The 20,074-nt window shown below is 39.6% G+C and overlaps 1 protein-coding gene across 2 annotated transcripts; it reads left to right on the top strand.

The window, feature by feature from the left end:
• Positions 1-2,353: 2,353 nt before the first annotated feature.
• On the top strand, positions 2,354-18,692 carry tbxa2r (thromboxane A2 receptor). Of its 2 annotated transcripts, XM_088907595.1 has the most exons (4): positions 2,354-2,504; positions 10,814-11,697; positions 13,893-14,026; positions 17,708-17,932. In XM_088907595.1, the coding sequence occupies exons 2-4, from the start codon at positions 10,900-10,902 to the stop codon at positions 17,859-17,861; spliced, it is 1,086 nt and encodes a 361-aa protein (XP_088763721.1). In that variant the 5' UTR covers positions 2,354-2,504; positions 10,814-10,899; the 3' UTR covers positions 17,862-17,932. The 2 variants fall into 2 exon arrangements, with proteins under 2 accessions (XP_088763721.1, XP_088763720.1); XM_088907594.1 differs by lacking the exon at positions 13,893-14,026 and having other exon boundaries at positions 17,708-18,692.
• The last annotated feature ends 1,382 nt before the right edge of the window (positions 18,693-20,074 follow it).

The raw sequence follows: 20,074 nt of genomic DNA, 5'->3' as shown, positions 1-20,074 counted from the left end.
ACTCGATGAGATAAAGGCTTAGTATGATATATCTACATTATCAAAGAGTTCTTGATAACAACCCACATGATTCTTAAGATGAGATAAGTGGGAAGACAAAGCAAAGTATGAATCAAGCTTAAAAACTTCACAGATAACTGTGATGCGAGATTTACTTACTACTTACAGTACTATAATCTGTGATAGGGTTTTCTATTCTATCTCAGTGGTTTTGATTTATATCACTTCAGCTGCAAAAGATAGCTCATTAAATGCACCTGTTTATGTATGGTGATTTATCTTTATACTGAAGGCTTGCTGCCAGGAAATACAGAGATTGGAAGTGTTTAATCTAATTCTCCAATTTGGCTTCAGACGTGAAGTGAACAAATATAGTACTAATGTATGTCTAGCTGAATAAGGTCGGTATGTGTTTTTCTCCATTAATTCAGCTTCAAGTGTAGGAATGTTTTGCATATGGTGTTCAGAGAGCATGTTTAACTGACAGTTATCTCCTTTTATGGACAAAGATTTCTTACATTGTAAGAAACTGCAGTAATTTCCTATATCCGACTTTTTTACTCCTATCATTGTTTGTTTCATTGAAAACAAAACATAATTCAGACCAGAATAAAACACCCTTCAACAAGGGCGTACTAAGTATGTTCTATGTACTTTATAGTTTCATGTGGTAAATGACTCAAGATGTGAAATAAATGCTGATTTATTAAGCTAAGCATTTCAAATGTCCTAGTAGTTCCTAAGAATGTTGGCTAATGTGACCTTCTCAGAATAGCTAACAAAAATGTTTTAGAAAGTTTTATTTTTAAAGCAATACTTTGGGATAATAATAGTGTTTCATAGGAAAAGATGGGAATGAATGTCATTCATTAGCAAAAACAAATTTGTACATGCAAGTTCTCACATGTGAAATGCATTATTTAGCAGGAGCCTTGTGAAATGTGGATGCTGTGGCTCTCCGCAGATTCATCTTTACTTTCACACATTTTCCAATATTCCAAACCACATCTGCTTTTCTTCATTTGTCCCAAAGTCTTGAGTGTCTGCCAGTGTCTGAGGGTCCAGCCTGGTGGGTAGACACCTGAACACCTGCTTTTAAGGCCTCATAGAAAAAACGGTAGGATAAACTAGCCTTCAGCAGTGTGCTTGACTAGAGTAAAAAGCAGACAAATGCCTCTTTCTTATTTTTGTAGACAATTAAATAACCACCTGGTCCAAATATATATCCCTCCAATTTCTAACCACTTGATCCAGTAGAGGTTCATGCAGGGAGCCAGTGCCTATACCAGGCATGCAAAGGGCAAAAGGATACCAGTCCATTGCAGGGCACACACCAGGTCCAGTTTTCCCAGCAGCTAATTAACCTACCAGTCTGCCTTTGGACCATGGGAGGAAACCAGGAGAAAACCCACACAAACACAGGGAGAACATACAAACTCCACACAAACAGCACTTCAGAAACGCTGAGGGGCAGCAATGCTGACCACTTTACCAACCTGAAGCAAATATCTCAACCTGTATTATCATCCCAACTATTATTTTTATAGTTTTTTATTATCTTCTGGATTAGTTTTGCAGACACCCTGATACAGGGAAACAGACAATAATAATAATAATATAATTATACACTTTAATAATTATAACCCAAGAGAGACAAAACCTCCCACTAGTCCTGTGGCCTTCACAGAACAAAGTACCCGCATCTCCCGGCCACTCCCTCGTCACATTCCTCCCCTGCTGATCTTCCATTTAGGAAACAAAAAAATATCCTTTCAAGTTTTCTCACTGCTTTTTGAATCTTTTAGTTCTCTTATTTTTCCGCAGTGCGTTTGTGGAATGATTATGGACCGATTGACTGATAATGTCCTTGTTCGACTCGGCTGTTCTCCATCTCGGTTATTTCGGTCAGCAGACGCTGAGCTGTGTAATATGCGCTTTATCATCTTGCAGTACCACCGGCACTTTGCGCTTCTGCTCAGCGCTACTGAAGTGTAATATTCATTAAAAGAGCATTAAAAAATACTGCAAACGAAAAGCGGCAACCCGTCACGATTACCTGGGTATACAGTATATTATGCCTAATTCATGCGAAGGTTGTATCTAGCTGTGTTCTTGAAAGAAGGGTATTAGCTTCAGCTGCATAGCTACTGTAGGTGGTTAATTTCCGAACCCACAATTTCCCCAGTTTTGTAAGCGCGTTCCTCGCCTTCTGAGCCATGCGAGCCCGGAGGGATCAGAGGAGAGACGCGGAGTGGCTCGATAGTCCGGAGTCAATTAGTGCGGAGTGCACCGTTGACGTATGCAGCTGTAAAGTCCTGTATCTTTAAAAGCATGCAAAACAGTTCGGCATTTCAGAGAAACCGTTACGTACTTAGTAGCTCCCTGTACTTATCAAGGAAAGAGGGCATTTATCGGATGTATAGAAAGTAGGTTTATTTTCTCCTTCAAACACCTAAACTGAATTTCTTCATTGCTGCTGGTTGAGTGGATTTTCGTCTTAGTAGGTAAGATATTTCTTTAAAAAAAACATTTTTTAGTACCATTTGGGATCAAGGGCAGTGTGTCTGTAATATATTGTATGATGTAAAGTATATGGGAAACAATTCTCTAGAAAGGAAACACCACAGAATACAGAATTATATCTTAACGTTTAAACTGAGTTAGCTAAAGAGGATGTCCAATATGCTTTTATTTCTACTTTGGTTTGGAGGGAAGAGCAAATAGATTCAAATCTACACAAAATCATTAAGATTTGTTTTGTTTTAGTTTAAAAATCAATGCACCATTTTTCCATCAAAACTGATGACTGAGTGTTTCATTTTTGTGTGCTCTAAAAACAAAATAATTTCTTTTGAGATTTTTACTAGTTCATTGAAACTATTTCCTAATGCCTTGGGATGATTGCACTACGAACGATTCCATACATTTTCCACAGGGAATGAGTGCAACATGTCTGGGAGCATGCGTGTACCAACTACAAATCGTGAAATTACAAGGGTAAAGCCAATTAAATATTATAAAATGTAAGATGTTTTAGAACTTTGTTAGTGTTTCGGGAAAGAGAGAGTCTTTATTATCCTTACGATTTTATCCGATTAGATCCAACCAATGTGGTACTTATGCTGGAATGCTTAATAATAATAATAAATTAAGTAATTAGATTTTGAATAAGGCTATTTGGAATAATATTTTGAAATATTTTGAAAATTATAGTTATTAATTACGTTTACTTTTGCAGCCCGTGTGACAATGATCTGTAAGATCTTAAACTGCCTGGGAAAAATTGTTTTCAAAAGGCAAAACATTTTGGTATCGCATTTAAAACCCATTCTCCCAGCTGGACATCGTTTGTCTAGTTTATTTTAAAGTCTGGGATGCCTGCTCAGCCTGTTGCCACCCGACCCTCACCAGGGGAAAGCACTTAGAAAATGAAATGAGAGGAGCCCTGCCTGGACTAAACCCCCCTCTTTCAGAACGCCAGTTACACAAATGTTTTACAACTTGATGTTGTTGTACAGGAGCCTTCCTATACAAAGACATGTACAGTTAGTGCTCAATTTCCAGTTCCAGGTTTCCTGTGAAATGGTTCCATCTGCCCCAGAGACCTAAAAAAAGCTTTTCTTTCACTCTTCCTTTAAATATTTCTTTTAAATTTGTCCTGATTGCCACAACTCACCTTTTAAAGACACTGTTTCCATTCCCCTTCTCTCCTATCATAACGCATAGTTTCATCCTTTGCCTTAATTCCTTTTTGATTATTATACATGAAGTACATAAAGACAGAAAGGTTTCATATAAACATAGCCATAATGCACCTTCTAAAATAGCGTGGACTCAGTCTAGTGGTGTAAACATGGTGTTGAAAACTCAAGATTTAGATCCATCATGGTGTTATAAGAAGGGTGGTTAACTTACAGTAAATTACAATTTGAATTAATAAAATCAGTTGCAAACAAGAGAAGGCCATTATAGCTTATTATGTTTGCAGTAGCTTAAGTTATGTCCAGCCATTTCTTGAAGGAAGCAAAGATATCAACTTCAGCAACATAGCTGGGAAGCTTGTTCCAAGCTCAGACAACGTATTGTGTGAGAAATGCCTCCTGTTCTCTGGTTTAAATGCACTTCCCTTTGGTTGTCATTTGTGTCATCTGGTTTATGTTTCGGTGTTCATTCTAATAACATCAGTAGGGTTGGACAAGAGTATCCATATCCATCAACAGGCCTTTGAAGATACTGAGCACTTTGATCAGGTCTTCTCCTAGTCTTCTCTTTTCAGAACTGCAGTTGTTTAGTTTTTTTTACTTGTTACCGAAGTGTTTAAATGAGCAGGTCTGATTAAGAGTAAAAGTTACTATACTGTAGTTTGAAGGCATATCCTGACTTCCCTAGTCGATTTTATCTCTATCTCCTCAGTTTCAAAATGGAAGATTTAAAGTTCTGCAGTAAATCCCACTTGGAAGGGGATTACTTGTTAAAGAAGAGATTAAAGGAAACTAATCTCACTTCACAGCAGGAAACCTAATTCAGAAAAAATAATCTGCAGCTATCTCCAGGTTAATCAGGCCTTGGGGGTACTGTGGTCAATTTATGATATCAGTTTAGTTTCACCCTCTGCTTTTGCTGTCATTCTGTGAATTATACCAGACTTAAATAAATTCACCTCCTTTTTCCCAAAGATCAAAGTTTAGGAATGCAAGCACAGTTTTCAGTGTAATAATGATTTAATATCTTGTTTTAGAATTAAAATAACGTCCAGCAGTTTATTCTGTATTGTAATGAAGCATGAATTCTGAGCTTCCTAAACAAAGTGTTCATTGGCTTCCATCTAAGTATATTGGAAATATCCAGATAAATACAAAATACTTCTGTTTTGAGTCTTTCAAAAATTGTCAATAGGAATAAATGTTACATCTGGAGAACACAATGTCAACCAGATCATCCCTACCAGAAAATGTCAGGAAGTAAATTTTCTGCTGATTCTTGGCAGGAATTATGAAAATTACAAAAAGATTCTTTCTTTTTTTTTTAAATGCTGACACTACATCTGAAAAAACACAAATGCAGCTTTGTTTCTGAAGTTCTGGGTCTTTTGGGTTTCTGAAGTCATCGATGGAGCCTGTGGCACATTAGAAAACAGACACCTGGAATCTCAATCAGTCTTTCTGAGTCAAACCAGAGACATTCCCACTGTTTTTATCACGACCGTGCCAATGTAAACATCCTAATTAAGAGTTAAAAAAATATCTGCCTGCTACAAAGTCCAGACACTGGTGTTCTTTCTACACTGACATGCTTTGCCTGGGTTACACCCTGCCAGGGAAGAAACCTAGTGTGATATGGGTACTGTACTGTAATTGTTCTGACACCATTTGAGCAGGCTGGCCATAGAAGCTACAGTAGTCCACAATATCCAGACACAATAACATAGAAAGGGTATTTAAATCCCACGGCCTCCTGTTGATGCTACTGCATTTTTGTGTCTTCTTATTTATAGTCATGCTCTTCATTAGAGTGGCAACCAGCGAAATCCTTTCTCCTTGAAACCATCCCAACGTTTTTGGATGATGTGTTGCTGTTTTGAGATAGAACCCGGATAGGAAAGAAGATCAACAAAAAACAAAATTAAACTCAAAATTAAAACAGTTCATTTGTCGCCTTTTGTCTTCAGGGATTTCCAATAGTGAACCATTATACAAAACGCCTAGAATTTCCAATTTACACATGCACTGAAAGATTGAAAAAATATCAGTTTCTATATAAAGCAGTGGAAAATATTGGCGGGGTCAAACAAAAGTTATTTTCAGCAAAAAACGGGACATAGGCACAAACTGAAAATGGGTGTGTTTGAAACTGAAAATTGGAGACATGTTTTTGCCAACGAGTTGTGGTTATTTGGAGCTTCTCTTTCAACTTGATGTTTATATGCACTGTTTCAGTAGAATGCCAATGAGAACCAGTAGGATAATCATAGCATAGCATAGCTACCTAAAACCTACTTAAAAACCTGACACTACTTCATTGTAAATATGATCTCAGATCTCAAGCAGGGAGTTGTATTGTACCCACACCCAGTGCAGCTAAGTGAAAATGTTTTTAGTGAAACTAAAAAGGAGAACCATCTAAGAACACTCTCACACTAAGGTCTAACAACATGGCCAGCAACTATCTTTCTGCAATGATTCAAGTGGGGAGCTGGGTCAGAATGCACTGGAGGCAAAAGAACAAGTAAAGGTTAATTATATCCAAAAATGTAGAAAGAATAAGCACTACATGTTGGCTGTTAAGTTGAAAAGAAAAGGGCTCAACAGCTGAAACCTTGTATTTCTTTTTTTTTTGCTTTTCATCATTGAATTGGACTTGTACTTTACACTGCCAAGTTACAACAATAGTGCCTTCACCTGAGCCTGGACTTCACTAGCCAGCTGTTTGCAGGAGTCCCCAGGCATCGGAGCTCAATGGACAGAACACCAGCCAGGTTTGGATTAAGGCCAAGACATTCTTGGCTTTTGGTGAAACAGCAGCTTCCCAAGTGCAGCAGGCATGTAGTGATGTCAGTGACAGACATGCCACTCCTGCACTCAGTACTGAACACACAAGAACATAAGAGCATTGGCCATATCCTGCCACAATCAATGCCTCAGTTGTCATATAAGTGCCGAATATGAATTTTAAGCGAATTTACAATAGTATGAAAATTTCTGAAATTCTGAAAATAGTATGAAAACTTAATTAAGAGGGAGCTTTGCGGAGGACAGATTGTACAAACTGAGAAAAGAAATTAGACCGGATATCAGGAATAATGGCATAGGATCTTTAATGACCAAGTTGTCAGGACCTAAATTTAATCTACAGTACAGTGTCCCCAGTCACCATTCTAGGGCTTTTGTTTGGAAATTGTGCTCCAGAGAGAAGAGAGCCCATCTACTGGTCTACCAGCAGCACTTACAACCCAACATGGTTTAGTTTGTTTTACTACTACACCTTGAACTTCAGACTAGAGGAGAGAACTGCACAGGAAGAGGGAATAGAGGATAGGGGATGGGGAGTGATGTGAGGGGAGGCTTCTGTGTACTTTAGCCTTAGTGATCTCCAGTACGACGCCAGAGACCACATAATCACACAGCTTTGCACATCTGAGCATTTGGGCAGAACAAATATAAAGCAGATGATAATAACATATAAAAAGAATCTAAAATCTAAAAATATATTTTTGGAAAAAGAAAGTTGGACAAATTTTACATCGCAGCAGAATGTTTTTAAGGTCTCTTAGCACATGAAGTTGTATCCTGACAATTACTGACATCTGTGAAAACCATCACTACTGGATTCCATTTATCGCATCCACATGTTTGTACTGTTTAGTTCGTATTATTTTCTTCTGTTGTTCAGGCTCCTGCAGTGTTGTGAGTCATCTTCTGTATAGTTAATCCCTTCAGTGTCTGTTTGTTTTGGTAACATGGTTTTGCCATCAATTACTCTTATGAATCACTTTTCAAACAAGAAGGAAGTGAATATGCACCAAACTGGTACAAACTTAAAAAGACTTGTTGCCCACTGCAGGCAAAATAAATTAGCACTTAGGTTACTGTAGTGATTACCGCTCCTCCTGTAATGACAGACAAAATATCTAAAAACTTTTTATTCTATTATTGTACTGTTTCTGTTCTATTAATAGCTATTATAATGGTGTTTCAGAATATTTTCAACATACAGGGTGAGCATAAACAAATGTTTCCTAAAGGAAAAACTGTTGCATTTTTTTAACAATCACAGCAAAAACATGTCCTGGTAATCATTGAACATACACACATATTCTGTAACCTTTTTTATGTTCTTATGTTCTGTTTTGTTTTCTGATTCTATACCTGGAATCACAGCATTTTAGCAATGCAAGAAGAAACAGAATGTTTGGGTCCACAGCACACAGTGGAAAGTCCGACACAAGAGAGGTTAGGATGAGAGAGTGTGCTGAAACCGTACAACCCATTAGTGAGATCACATCTGGAGTCCCACATACTGTAGAGTGCTAGAAGACACTTCATAAAGTGGCCCAAGGAGCAGTAGAGAACCAGCTGGAATGAGCATCGGGACACAGCTCAGAGTTGAAGGAGATGGGCATGAAGACTTGGCAGGACCTTAATCTTAAACTTTAGTAAGACTGGAAGGAAATTTGACTGGTCTGCAAAAACCTGGTTCCTAGTAATAACTTCAAAGCCAGTGAAGAATAGCACAACTATTTAACTGGAAGCTTGACCATTTCTCACTGACATCCGAAAATGCTGTGAGTTATTTATTGCATGAAATACATTACTGAGACATAATGGAGGCAGAGATGATGATAGTTTTCAAGTTCCTGTCTGTAGCTGCAATAAATTCAATCACTATCTATGCAAATGATAAGAATAGTTGAATAAATTGAACCGTTTGTTCTCTATTTATACATCTTTTGATGGATCTGCAGAGAAACAGGATATACATTGCAATGTGAGCTTCACACTTCACATGTGAGCTCAGCTTAGATTTCAAAGCAATCTCTTCTGTAGACTGTCTGCTGTTGTGCCATAGGTTCAGAGACAGGCCCCTCAAAGACTAGTTATGGAAGTCTAAGCATTTTCACTGACCTTTATTATAGTAACAACTGCAGTCTCCCATGCCAAAATTATAAAGGGAGTTTTACTATCTGTGCACCAAAGAGCTCCTGTCTTAAATATTTACTGTTTTTTCTTTTTCAGTGTAATGTAATAACGGAACACTCCTCATAACTGTGCACCATTTAATTCTGTCTGTTGTTAATAAATTGTTTTCCATAACTCAGATAAGTAGTTCACCATGTTTATACCTTACCTTTTGGGCCTTAAAAGGCAAAATCAATGGTTCAGCTGCCATGAGTGTGCTGTGATGTCAGAGTTTCCAAATGTGGTGATGAAGGCAAAGTAGGGATTGAAGTGCAAATTCATGGCAGATGGGTCACACAATCATGTCAGGTGAAAACTGACTGAACTTTTTTGACATACAATTCAGAGCCCAGAATACCTGATGTATTAAGTACTGTATCACTACAGGTAAAATTCATACAAGCTTATATGAGATAAGGGTATTGTAGCCAGCCATCTACAATGGGTAACAGTGAAAATGTTTGAAGAAAACATTACTTTCATTGTTATTCAACAGAAAACTGTTGGTTGTTCAAAAACTTGAAACTTCTTACAACACCTCTAAAATTACAATACCTTTCACATTGTAAGAAACTGCAAAAACATTGATTTTCAGTTTTCTTTCTCTGTTCAGAAAGTTCTGAAACATATTTGTGCAAATAGTATTTAAGCTGTGGGCTTCAGAGCATAACAGTGTTGGTGGTTATTTTGAAAAGATATTTTTCATAAGATATTTTCTGGAAAAGTCACCCCCCAACAGGGATGGACACAAAATCATGCTGAATCCATAATACTACAGAAATACATAATAGAATGATAACAGTAGAAACTAATATTTTACATAAATATATCAATCAGATTTTTTCTTTCAAAACCTCTGAGTAGGATAGACAAATTCAGCTGTCTGTAAGAGTGTAGGGAATACCCTTTGTATCCTGATCTGAAACAACCATTTCCAGGAATGATTCCAGTATGATTAAATCTGTGTGTGGTGTAGCATGTTTGCTCTGTGTGCTCTCCCCTGCATTCCTGTGAGCAGTGAGTGTAATCAACAGGGCTGTTTTGAATGTTTTCACTCTGATATTGTAACGGGAGCCGGTCCAGGCTCCTGTGAAGCATAGTTCAGGACCCTATGCAGACGGAATAATCCAGACGTAAGTGGAGAAGGACATCCAGGGAAGGTACAGCAGGATAGGAGGGGTAGAGAGACAGGGGGCATGACGACGGTGATCCGGCGCTCGGGGGGCGTGGCGACGGCAAACAGGTCCAGACAGTCCAAAACGGGAAATCTGGTGTACGGTCCAAAGTCCAAAAACAGGATGATCCATCCAAGACAAGACAGGGTTAAAATCCGGAACAGGAACAAGAAGTTAAAAAAAAGTAACGAGGCCAGGCGCTCCGACCCCTGTACCCAGACGGTCAGGATGCTGTGAGGAAGCCTATGCCGTCGTTTCTCTCCTGGATCCGCTGGTAGGCGGGCTTCCCGGCGTCCATTTCCCAATGCTGAGTCAGGAATAGCGACAGCGCCTGGCTTAAATAATGAGACACAAGACAGGTGGCAGGTGCACATACTGTAATCAACTAAAATACGAAAGGGTCGGAGTGCCCTGAAGAGGAGGGATCCCGATCGTGACAGATATTTAGGTGCACCAAAAAAAAAGAATAACAATAATTTCATTTCGTCGGTTAGGGTTAGAGTTAGTGTGTATTTTGTTTTCATTCCATGGTTAATAAAAGCTGAATTAATTAAAATATAAATACATTTGTAGTTACTTTGAAAGTAAATCCAATACATTTGGATTTATTGTAGTTCTGCAGATGGGATATTTTTCAAATAACTACAGCACAATGGAGAGTAATTGTATTTTAAATATATTTATGTCAAGACAAAGGGGTTTTTCATAGTTCTTTAAGATACATACCATATACAATATATCTGTACATTTTGTAAAAAGCATCACTTTTTGACATAAGAGGTAACATGGAGAAAAATGTAAACAAATACTTGATGACTGCATTAGAAATCCATTTAGGACTAGCAGAATCATTACACCATAGAAATTCTTGAAAACATTTCATGCATTATTTAAATCATCTAAAGTTTACTTAATATAATGATTAATATGCCTGATTAGGAGTCCTTCCTTGTCTTTTTCCAGGTTGAGAAGCTGAGCTTCAGAGAAGCAGAACACTCCCAAGCTGGATTAAGAACTACACTATTTTTTAAAATTTGTCTCCAGAAATCATGGGAACCTCATCCTCTTCAAACACTTCAGCAGTAAGCTTGTGCTTCCAGAAAAACAACCCGCCTTTCAACTACACCTTGCCCATTGCCTCTCAACACTTCTCGACTATCTTCACCACACTAGGGCTGGCCTCCAACCTGTTCGCCTTTGTGGTGCTGGTCAAGTCCTACCAACGGACACAGAGTCGTTCCCGGTCCTCTTTCCTCATCTTTCTAGGTAGCCTGGTAGTGACGGACTTTCTGGGTCTCCTGGTAACTGGATCCATTGTCATCTCTTTCCACTCTACCCACTTCAACTGGAAAGAGCTGGACCCAGACTGCCATTTCTGTAACTTCATGGGCATTTCCATGGTCTTCTATGGATTGTGTCCCTTACTTTTGGGGGCGACCATGGCTATAGAACGCTTTATGGGCATCAACCAGCCTTTTTCCCGCCCCACAAACATGTCCAAGAGGCGTGCCATGTCCACTGTGCTCGTGGTGTGGGTGTTCGCTGGCTTTATTGGTCTCCTACCTGTGCTGGGCCTGGGGAGTTACCATATGCAAATTCCTGGGTCCTGGTGTTTCTTCAGCATCACTTCTGAGCCCTGGGACCTGACCTTCTGCCTCATCTTCTCCATGGTGGGGCTGCTGTCCTTGGCAGTTTCCTTCGTCCTGAACACAGTGAGTGTGGTGACACTCTTCAGGGTGTGCTGCAACCGCGAGTCTGTGCAGCGGCGGAGGGACCATGAGGTGGAGATGATGGTCCAGCTGATATGCATCATGATCATCGCATCTGTCTGCTGGTGTCCCTTGCTGGTGAGTGTTTTCCTGGCACTCTACACCTCGTGCCACAGTCGTACATGACTGAGGGACCTGTGCAGTGCACTGCAGGGTCACATCACAATAATGTACAAGAAATTTGTAAGAATCTGTGTTGATCATCAGACAAGGAAATCAAAAGCAGGGCCTTTTCAGCTAGATAAATCTGAAATACTGTATTACCAAATAACCCCAAGACTGTATTAAATAACCCACAAGACAATACACTTGGATCACTCAAAATGATTTGTGTTCCTGTTTACTTAGATCAGGGGTCTTCATTCCTTGTCTTCGGGAGCTTCAGTTCAGTTAGTCTCATACTGTAGGTCACCTGTGTTTAGAGACAGACTTTAAACACCTGTAAGCTATTGATGAATCAAGCAAAAACTGTTAGATGAAAAGAACTTTAGGATTTTAATCCTAAATGATACGTCACTTTTATGATAAAATTACATTTGACTTTCCTTAAAAGATCATGTTACTAAGAGTGTGAATATAGAAAAAAAACACGGAATTTGCTAATTTGTATTTAATATTTTCACACACAGCAGTGCAAATGATTTCACTTCAGAACCATCATGGACAGAGGTCATCCGTTCATATGAGTCAGCAAAGAGATACAAACTCACTGACTTTAAGGAACAAATCAAGTTAAATAAATGAGAAAATATTTGTTTTATTAAGGTTTCAATTTAGTAATAGAGAATAAAAATGAGTATATATACAGGTTGTCCAGGATCAGGTCTAATAATGCTTCTTATTCTTACTCTTATTCTATCTTATTACAACATTACCTGTAATATACATTTAAGGAGATCTTCAGAGTTTAATTTACAAATGCAGAGAATGGTATTCTCCTTTCACCAAAGCTTTTTTTTTCTAACGAATATATAGATTTAATTAACAATGGAAAGCATTTTACTCAGTAAAAGTTTAAGTTTAGCTGAAGGGAAAATTTTAACATTGGAATATTGTGGTATACTGATGAAATATCGTGTTCCTCTCAGAAGAAAAAATATATATTCGGTATTTTCATCAAATTAGCAAAAAGAATCTGTAGAATATAAAGACGATGCTTTCTTAATACTTTTCTGTTCGCTCACTTGGCTGAGGAAATGACAGTGCTGGCCTGTCACATCCCCCTCACTTGCAAGGAATGAAGCAGGGGAGATGGTTCAGAAAATACATAATGCTCAGAAATGAGCTTAGGCTTAGCAAACGACTTTTTTTGCACTGTAAGAAGAAAATGAGGGAGACAGTAAACCCCCACTTTCTTTACAGTTTCAGTTTTTTAGTATTTCAAAAATGTTTGCCAGCAAGACAGAGGCCTGTTTGGATATTCCGGAATGTCCTGGAAGTCATAGCTCTTTAGATTTCCTTCCTGCAGAGTGGAGCTGCACAGCTCTCCCTCTCTCAGACCACATTCCTCTCTGCTCCTCTATGCAGATGTGCCAGCGTGTGTTCTCCCTTGATATCCCTGTGGTTGCGTTTATCTTGCTCTTCACATGCACACAGGCCATGACAGGAAGCCCTTTATTTGTTTCATGCTTTCTTTCTTCCTCCCAATCTATGTGCAGCATGAGATGACAGTTCCACACTCCCTACATGCCATGATGTTCATCGGTTCAAACCTGTCTAGAACATTTGTGTTTTTTGTTGGTAAATATGTTACAGAAAAACAACAAAGGAATACGGGAAAGAACACAGAGAAGGACAATCACAATGATATCGGGCCTGAAATGTACTGTAATGTAAAATAAAAATATTTTTTCTCCATAAATAAGACTCCGATGAGATCTGACCAGATAAACTGGCAAGATCAAGCCTGCAGACAGACACATTTCCTGTAAACTCGCAAAAGAGCCAGTCATTATCTTATGTACAACTAATCTCGGCACAAAAAAAGAAGAATATCCTTCTTTACACAAAGCCTTGTGGGTGTGTGGAACCAGATGCTGACTCAAGCAGTTGTTGGGGGTTACTTGATTACCATGTTAATTACTGTGTTATTAGGGAAAGGTCTGGATACTCTCACAGGTGTCTGTAGTGAATAATATAAACTCAGTGTCCTAATGACTGCCAAACTAAAAACACAACTTTCCTATTCCATGGCAATTCTGGTCCTTCACAATGCCTTTTTTATCATAGCAGACTACAGGTTCTCTCTAACCCTCTTTGCTTCTCCTACACAGATCTTCATTGCACAGAATGCAATGTCAGGCCTTCTGGTAGACCACATATCCCTTTTAATGTATGTGCGGTTTGCCACCTGGAATCAGATCCTTGACCCCTGGATTTACATCCTTTTTCGGGAGTCCTATCTCAGGCGAGTAAAGTCCCAGATGACCACTGCAGCTCTGGCCATCACTTTCGAAAGGAGAAGCTTTGCTAGCAGTGCCCTTGGTCTTGAATCATTACCTGCCCTGCACTCATCTTTATAAGTACTGGATAGGGCCCCATCATAAAGTCATCTGCCTTGGCTTCATTCATCAGTCTTCTCAGCATGTTTAACCTTGGCTGCATCATTAGGCTGTCACGTTTGCATCATTGATTACACAACCGCAAAATTATTTGCATATTCATCCCTTAATCCAACCCTCATGATTTACAAAATGCAAACCATCTTCCTCTTCATTGCTTAACAGTCTTTTGGAATAAGGTCATATTGAGTAGCACATCTGAATACCCTTCAATGCTTCCATATCCTGTCTTTTTGTCAAAATGCCACATTATCATTCCATCTTTCTAATTAAAATGTTTTGTGAGTGCTTCTGTCTCTATTTTGAAGAGTGTTACTACTGAAAGATACCTCTGGTTTTAAACAGCTTTTCTTCCGGGGCCTGAATTAGTCTTCTTTAAGTGCCACAGTGGAAGTAACATTTTGAGCACTATGAACACCATAGGGTGCAAACACTGGCCGTTTTGCATTTGCGTGCTCAGTACTTTCTGTGTATATTTCAGCTAGCTCTATGAAAGCATAACACACACTGCAATAACTTACAGTCTAAAAGTATTAATTTAAGTGTTTCAGTGCTAAATGTTTTATTCACAGGTTTCTAGTTACTATATATACATATTGTCATTTGATCTTGAGTCATTAATCTTTAGAAACGGTTTCACTGTTATGTGTGTAAATTTTGGCTTTCCCAATGCTCATGCATATTAATTCTAAAATTTCTAATTCTAATTCTTGCTGCAATCTGAAATAATACTCCTCTTTATGCTCCTACAATTGCTATTTCTTAGCTTATTGTGATTGTGTTACAGTATTGTTTTGTTACAGTCAAAACCATTACTCCAAATTAAACAATTTAACAGACTTAAAAAAATAAATCAGTAAAAATATTAGAAGTGAGATGCCATGAATTTGTTTTGCTTAATATTTCCCGTTTCTTTTTTACTGTTATATAATTTAGTGAAATTTCTATTGCTAAGATGTTTTAATGTAGTAATAGTTTGAATATCTATTCAATAAGAGTGATCTTGAACTTGAACTACCTCATCCAATTATGGGCAACATGGTGGCACATTGGTTAGTGTTGCTGTGTCTCAGTGCTGGGGCCCTGGCTTCAGTTTAGGACCTGAGGAGCTGCTTGATGTTTGATGTTCTCCCCTTGTTCGCATGGGTTTCCTCTTGGTGCTCCAGATTCCTCCCACAGTCTAAAGATATATGGCAGGTTCATTGACTTCTGGAGAGATTGGCCCTGGTGTGTCTGTGTCTGTGTGTGTGCCCTACGACTGACTGACATCTCATCTAGAGCATCTAGAGAACAGCCCTGTACTGGATAGAATCAGTTAGAAAATGCTAACTGCTGTTTTCAATGGGGACAACAGTGGGATACTCTGAGCCCACCACCCTAACAGTCAGAGCTCAGACTTTATCTGTAAGAGCCATCACAGCTTTAGCTTTGGGATGACATGCTAAGGTATTTTTTTAAACAGCTGTTGCAGCTCATCCATCCATCAATCTGTAATCGCTTCTTCCAATTCAAGGTCACGGGGGAGATGGAATCCATTCCAGCAAGCAAGGAGCACAAGGCCAGATAGCCCCCAGACGGGACTCCAGTCCACCGTAGTCCGGACTGACACAAACACACTCACACCTAGAGCCAGTTTTCCCAGAAACCAATTAATCTACAACTATGGTTTTGGACGATGGGAGGAATCTCACACAACCACAGGGGGAACATACAAACTCCACACAGACAGCATCCCAGGTCGGAAATTGAACCCAGGGCCCCAGCACTGCAAGGCAGCACTGCCACTCACTGCACCACCATGCCACCCCTGTTTCAGCTCATGAGGAAGTTTAATACAATGGTGGGTTCTTGAAAACGTGGTGTTAAGAGTCAAAAAACAGAGCTTGGTGAATATAAGAACTCCATGGTGTTCTTATATTCACTTGGTGATGGGAGACTTTTACAACAGAAAACTTGGGTCATGTTATTTGCCATCTATGTTCCCCAAGAGGAGGTGTGCAGCTGGCAGCTGTGCTGGGTTGGCTAAGTTTGAGTTTGTCAGGGGGGCTTTAGGTTTAAGTGCCACAGCGACTCCCAGGACCTGCAGGACGCCCTTCAGCTCGCACTGGCTTCAAAGGAGACATGCAGCTCCTGCAATTAGTGGTCCTTCTCTGTAGCACTGCAGAGGCTGCAGCATGTTGAGTGGGGTTTGTAGTGCTAAGCAAGTTTATCCCAACCGGTAGTTCCAGTGTTGGATAAGTAAATGTCCCTTTAAACAGTACTTTGGAACTCAAGGCTAGAATGAGCTCCCTGACTGTGCAGTTCAGCAAGAGGCTGGTATTTGTGTGGTAGCTGACAAGAGGTTAGCTTTTCAAAACCTGAATCCTTAATTTGGAGACATCTATGGTAAGATAGTTACAGTAAATGTCAGCAAAAGCTAATTAGAAAAAATATTTAAACATGTCGACTCCCCAAGTATTTAGACCAGTGATCTCCATAGCTGGTGGAAGCACCTTTGGCATCAATTTCAGCCATAAGTCTTCTAGAGTAAGTCTCTGTCGGCTTTGCACACTGGCCTGATGCAACGCTGGCCCATTTTCCTTGGCAGAATTTCTCTAGCTCTCTCAAGTTGCTTATGGGTAGCAGTTTTCAAGTCTTTCCACAGGGCAACGAAAGGACATTTGGTCATCTTGACAAGCTTTCCATTTCCTGTTGATGAGAAGCAGAACTATAACAGGATGCTGCCATGCTGTCACCGCCATGCTTGACAGTATCACTGTATCACTTGCAGCATCACTAAGGTGTTTGTTGCAAACCCTGTGTATGATTTAAGATGCTTATTTTCACTTCAAGCCTCCTTTCTTACATGACAGGAAAAGTTTATACCCACAGATATTTTCACACATCTCTGCCACTGAACTCTTTCAATGTTCACTGCTGTCGTAATGGTGATGTCCCAAACCAGATGCTCAAATTGAGGGGACTAGGGGGTGCATGGGTGCCTTCTGCTTCTTAATGATTGACCTCACCAAGTCCAAAAAGATATTAAAGGTCTTTGAAATATTTTCACACCCTTCTCCTGATTTGTTCCTTTCTAAAACCTTATTTATGAGTTGTTTTGAAGGCTCCTTGGTCTTCATGGTTGAAAACATCCATCCATTTCCTTTTCTTGCAACCAATAATTTATCAAATTTACTTCTTTCATGCAAAAGAATCATCAAATGTTAATGGGTCTTACTGGAATGCAGCAAAATGGGAGGATTCATGGATGCAAATTTTCCAAGAGTGCATTGTGAACAAAAACAGGAGATACTGTATTACATTGAGCCTAGTCCTGCAAGGCAGCAATGCTAACTGCAGTGTCACTGTACTGTACTATGGTTCAATCATGGTTTCACACCTTACACAGATGGGTGTATTTATTTTGAATCATGAAAACCCATTACAGAATGGTGTTCGTAACAAAGCTGCATCAATGGACAAGTAATAAGTCAGATATCTCACCTTTTCTCTGATACTAACCTGCTTTAACCTTCTCCTCCCCATAGGTGTTTATTGCGCAAAAAGTGCTGTCAAACACCCCCCTCAACATCTCACGCCTGCTGCTCTGGATCCGCTTTGCCACTTGGAACCAGATACTCGACCCCTGGGTCTACATTCTTTTCAGGAGGGCTGTCCTGCGGAGGGTCTACCCCAAATTGAACAGGTCCCGGGCCTCCATCATGACTTTGTATCCCAGTTTCACCACTACGCTCACAAAAATAACTCGGACATCCGTGGACAATTGATATGAGCTGATTGATTTGAACTACAAAACGCAGGAAGAAAGGAGCTCTGTGAAATTAATAAGGGGCACAGTAAGAATGAGTTGTTCTTGTCAATTATACCTCCAGTCTTTGCCACCTTGCTTTGCAGTTGGTCAATAGCCAGTTGGTATTAGTGTTACAGATGGCTGCAACCTGGAAAAACTGGTTTGGCCTCTAACCATATGATGTATTGCATTGGTTCATAAATACCTTAATGATACTAATATATATATATGCTTATGTGGCATCTATATCAAGCACATCCTCACCTTCAAAGTGTTTGAAGCTTCGGAGATCATGCCTCTGGATGAATCACTGCTCCGTTGCTTTGTGTTCAGCAGAGGGCTTATATAGAGCTTTGTCACATTGCTGGCAGGGCCACATGTGAAGAGATACCATGCAGCTGGGAAGGACTTAATTTTTCTGACATGCAACATGATGAAAAATAGATGTACAGCATGATGTCTTTTTCTGGGGGGTGCAGGGCTGGGACTTTTAGGAATTTACTATAGCACCATGAATCTCCAAGGAGTATTATGAATACCACTTCATTATTACATATAACATTTTTCCCATTGCTCCACATAACTTTAAAGAGTGTGTTTCAGAAAACATAAGAATGTACGTGTCTACATTTTGCAACAGATGTCATTTGACAACCTGTCATTTTTTTCCATTAATAAATTCTTGACATTTTTACATTAAAAAGGTTTGACATTTATCGCTGTAAGTTTTCAAAGCATCTTCTCTCCTTTTTTCCCAATTTAGCGGGATTTTACGTACCTTTCTGCTGTGCGTTTTAACACAGGAATGCTAAAGAGAAAAAAGAAATATAGTACCATATAGTGGGTAACTACAGTGGAGAATTTAATTTAACTAGATTGGTGATAAAGAAGTGGGTATAGGATATAATATCCCTGAGAGAGTGAGAGGTGGCTTTAAGAGAAAGCCAGCTATTAAGTAGAACAGCCATTGTAAAATGAAGCACACCAGAGCTAATTGAATAATTGATATTCAGAGAGAGTGAGATTCCACATGAGGGAGAAGAGCAAATAGGATAGGCTCTGTTTGGAACTGGCCACTCCCCCTGGACTAATGGCAAGTTGTTTAAGAACATCCAGGAGGAAAAGAGTTTTAGTTTGTGTTAAGGCTCCAGCATGAAAGGGGGGTGTATTTGCTAGAGGGGAAGCCTTCATAGCAATGGACAGAGCTGGCTTACAGGCTTGTAGATATTAATGAGTTAAGGAGGCCACAGAAACTATTGTTAGACTATACTTAGGGCTATCACAGGTTTTGGACAGGTGAATTGTAGTGGGAACTTTGTTCACTAGGCTCAATGAAGTTGAAAGGCTTTGCTGGGAGATATTACTGTCTATAGGAGTAGTGAAGTGCCTGGCAAGGTAGCAGTGTATCGTCTCCCCATAGCTCAAAGTGAAAGGAGTCTAGACTGCACAGTTGGAGTTATGAGTACTCTCTGGCTAGACTATCAGCAGACAAGTCTATGGTCTCTGAGGGGGGGTGGAAACCTGGCGGCTGCTGCTGTCAGGGGTGTGAGTGGTTGCTACTGGGGACAGAGATGCATCCCTGGCCAGGATCAGCTGGTCTACTTAGGAATGAAAAGAGTGAGATGTTGTTTGGGAAAAGCATGCATTTTGGAAAGATTTGGTTGGATTAGGTTAACCTTATTATATTAGTGACATGTGATAAAGGTATTGAAGTGATAAGGGAACATGGTCAGGTAGAATACTCCGCTGCCTGACTAGGTTACTGAATAGTTCAGATGGGTAGCTGCGTCACCATGCGTAGGTTGCAAAGGAATAAATAATAGGTTTATTCCACGCTGGAAAAAAAGAAGAAAGAAAACACAACGTTTCGGCCGTGGAGCCTTCTTCAGGTGTGAGAGAGACAAGGCAGTAAGCAAAACTAGGTTAGTGAATGCTGATAAGTGAAGACCTGGTGTTAAGGAAAGATCTGAAAGAAGAACAAAGGCTGCCTTTTCCCTGAGAGGGGGACTAATGAAGCATCTAGGAGCCTGAAGGGGTTTCAGCTGCTGGATACTGGATAGTTAAAATGTGGAAATTTAAGGTGACATGCTGACTGGGCTGTTAT

Source organism: Atractosteus spatula, chromosome 28, assembly GCF_055471065.1.
Source record: "Atractosteus spatula isolate fAtrSpa1 chromosome 28, fAtrSpa1.hap1, whole genome shotgun sequence".
In the NCBI taxonomy this organism is placed as follows: domain Eukaryota; kingdom Metazoa; phylum Chordata; class Actinopteri; order Semionotiformes; family Lepisosteidae; genus Atractosteus; species Atractosteus spatula.
Note: the sequence above shows the minus strand (reverse complement) of the source record. Positions and strands in the feature narration are given on the sequence as shown.

Bases quoted from the DNA above. Each gene is read 5' to 3' on its own strand.
- tbxa2r (XM_088907595.1), top strand. From the start codon at position 10,900: ATGGGAACCTCATCCTCTTCAAACACTTCAGCAGTAAGCTTGTGCTTC. The intron at 11,698-13,892 runs GTGAGTGTTTTC...TCTCCTACACAG, and splicing joins TCTGCTGGTGTCCCTTGCTG to ATCTTCATTGCACAGAATGC. The intron at 14,027-17,707 runs GCGAGTAAAGTC...TCCTCCCCATAG, and splicing joins TTTCGGGAGTCCTATCTCAG to GTGTTTATTGCGCAAAAAGT.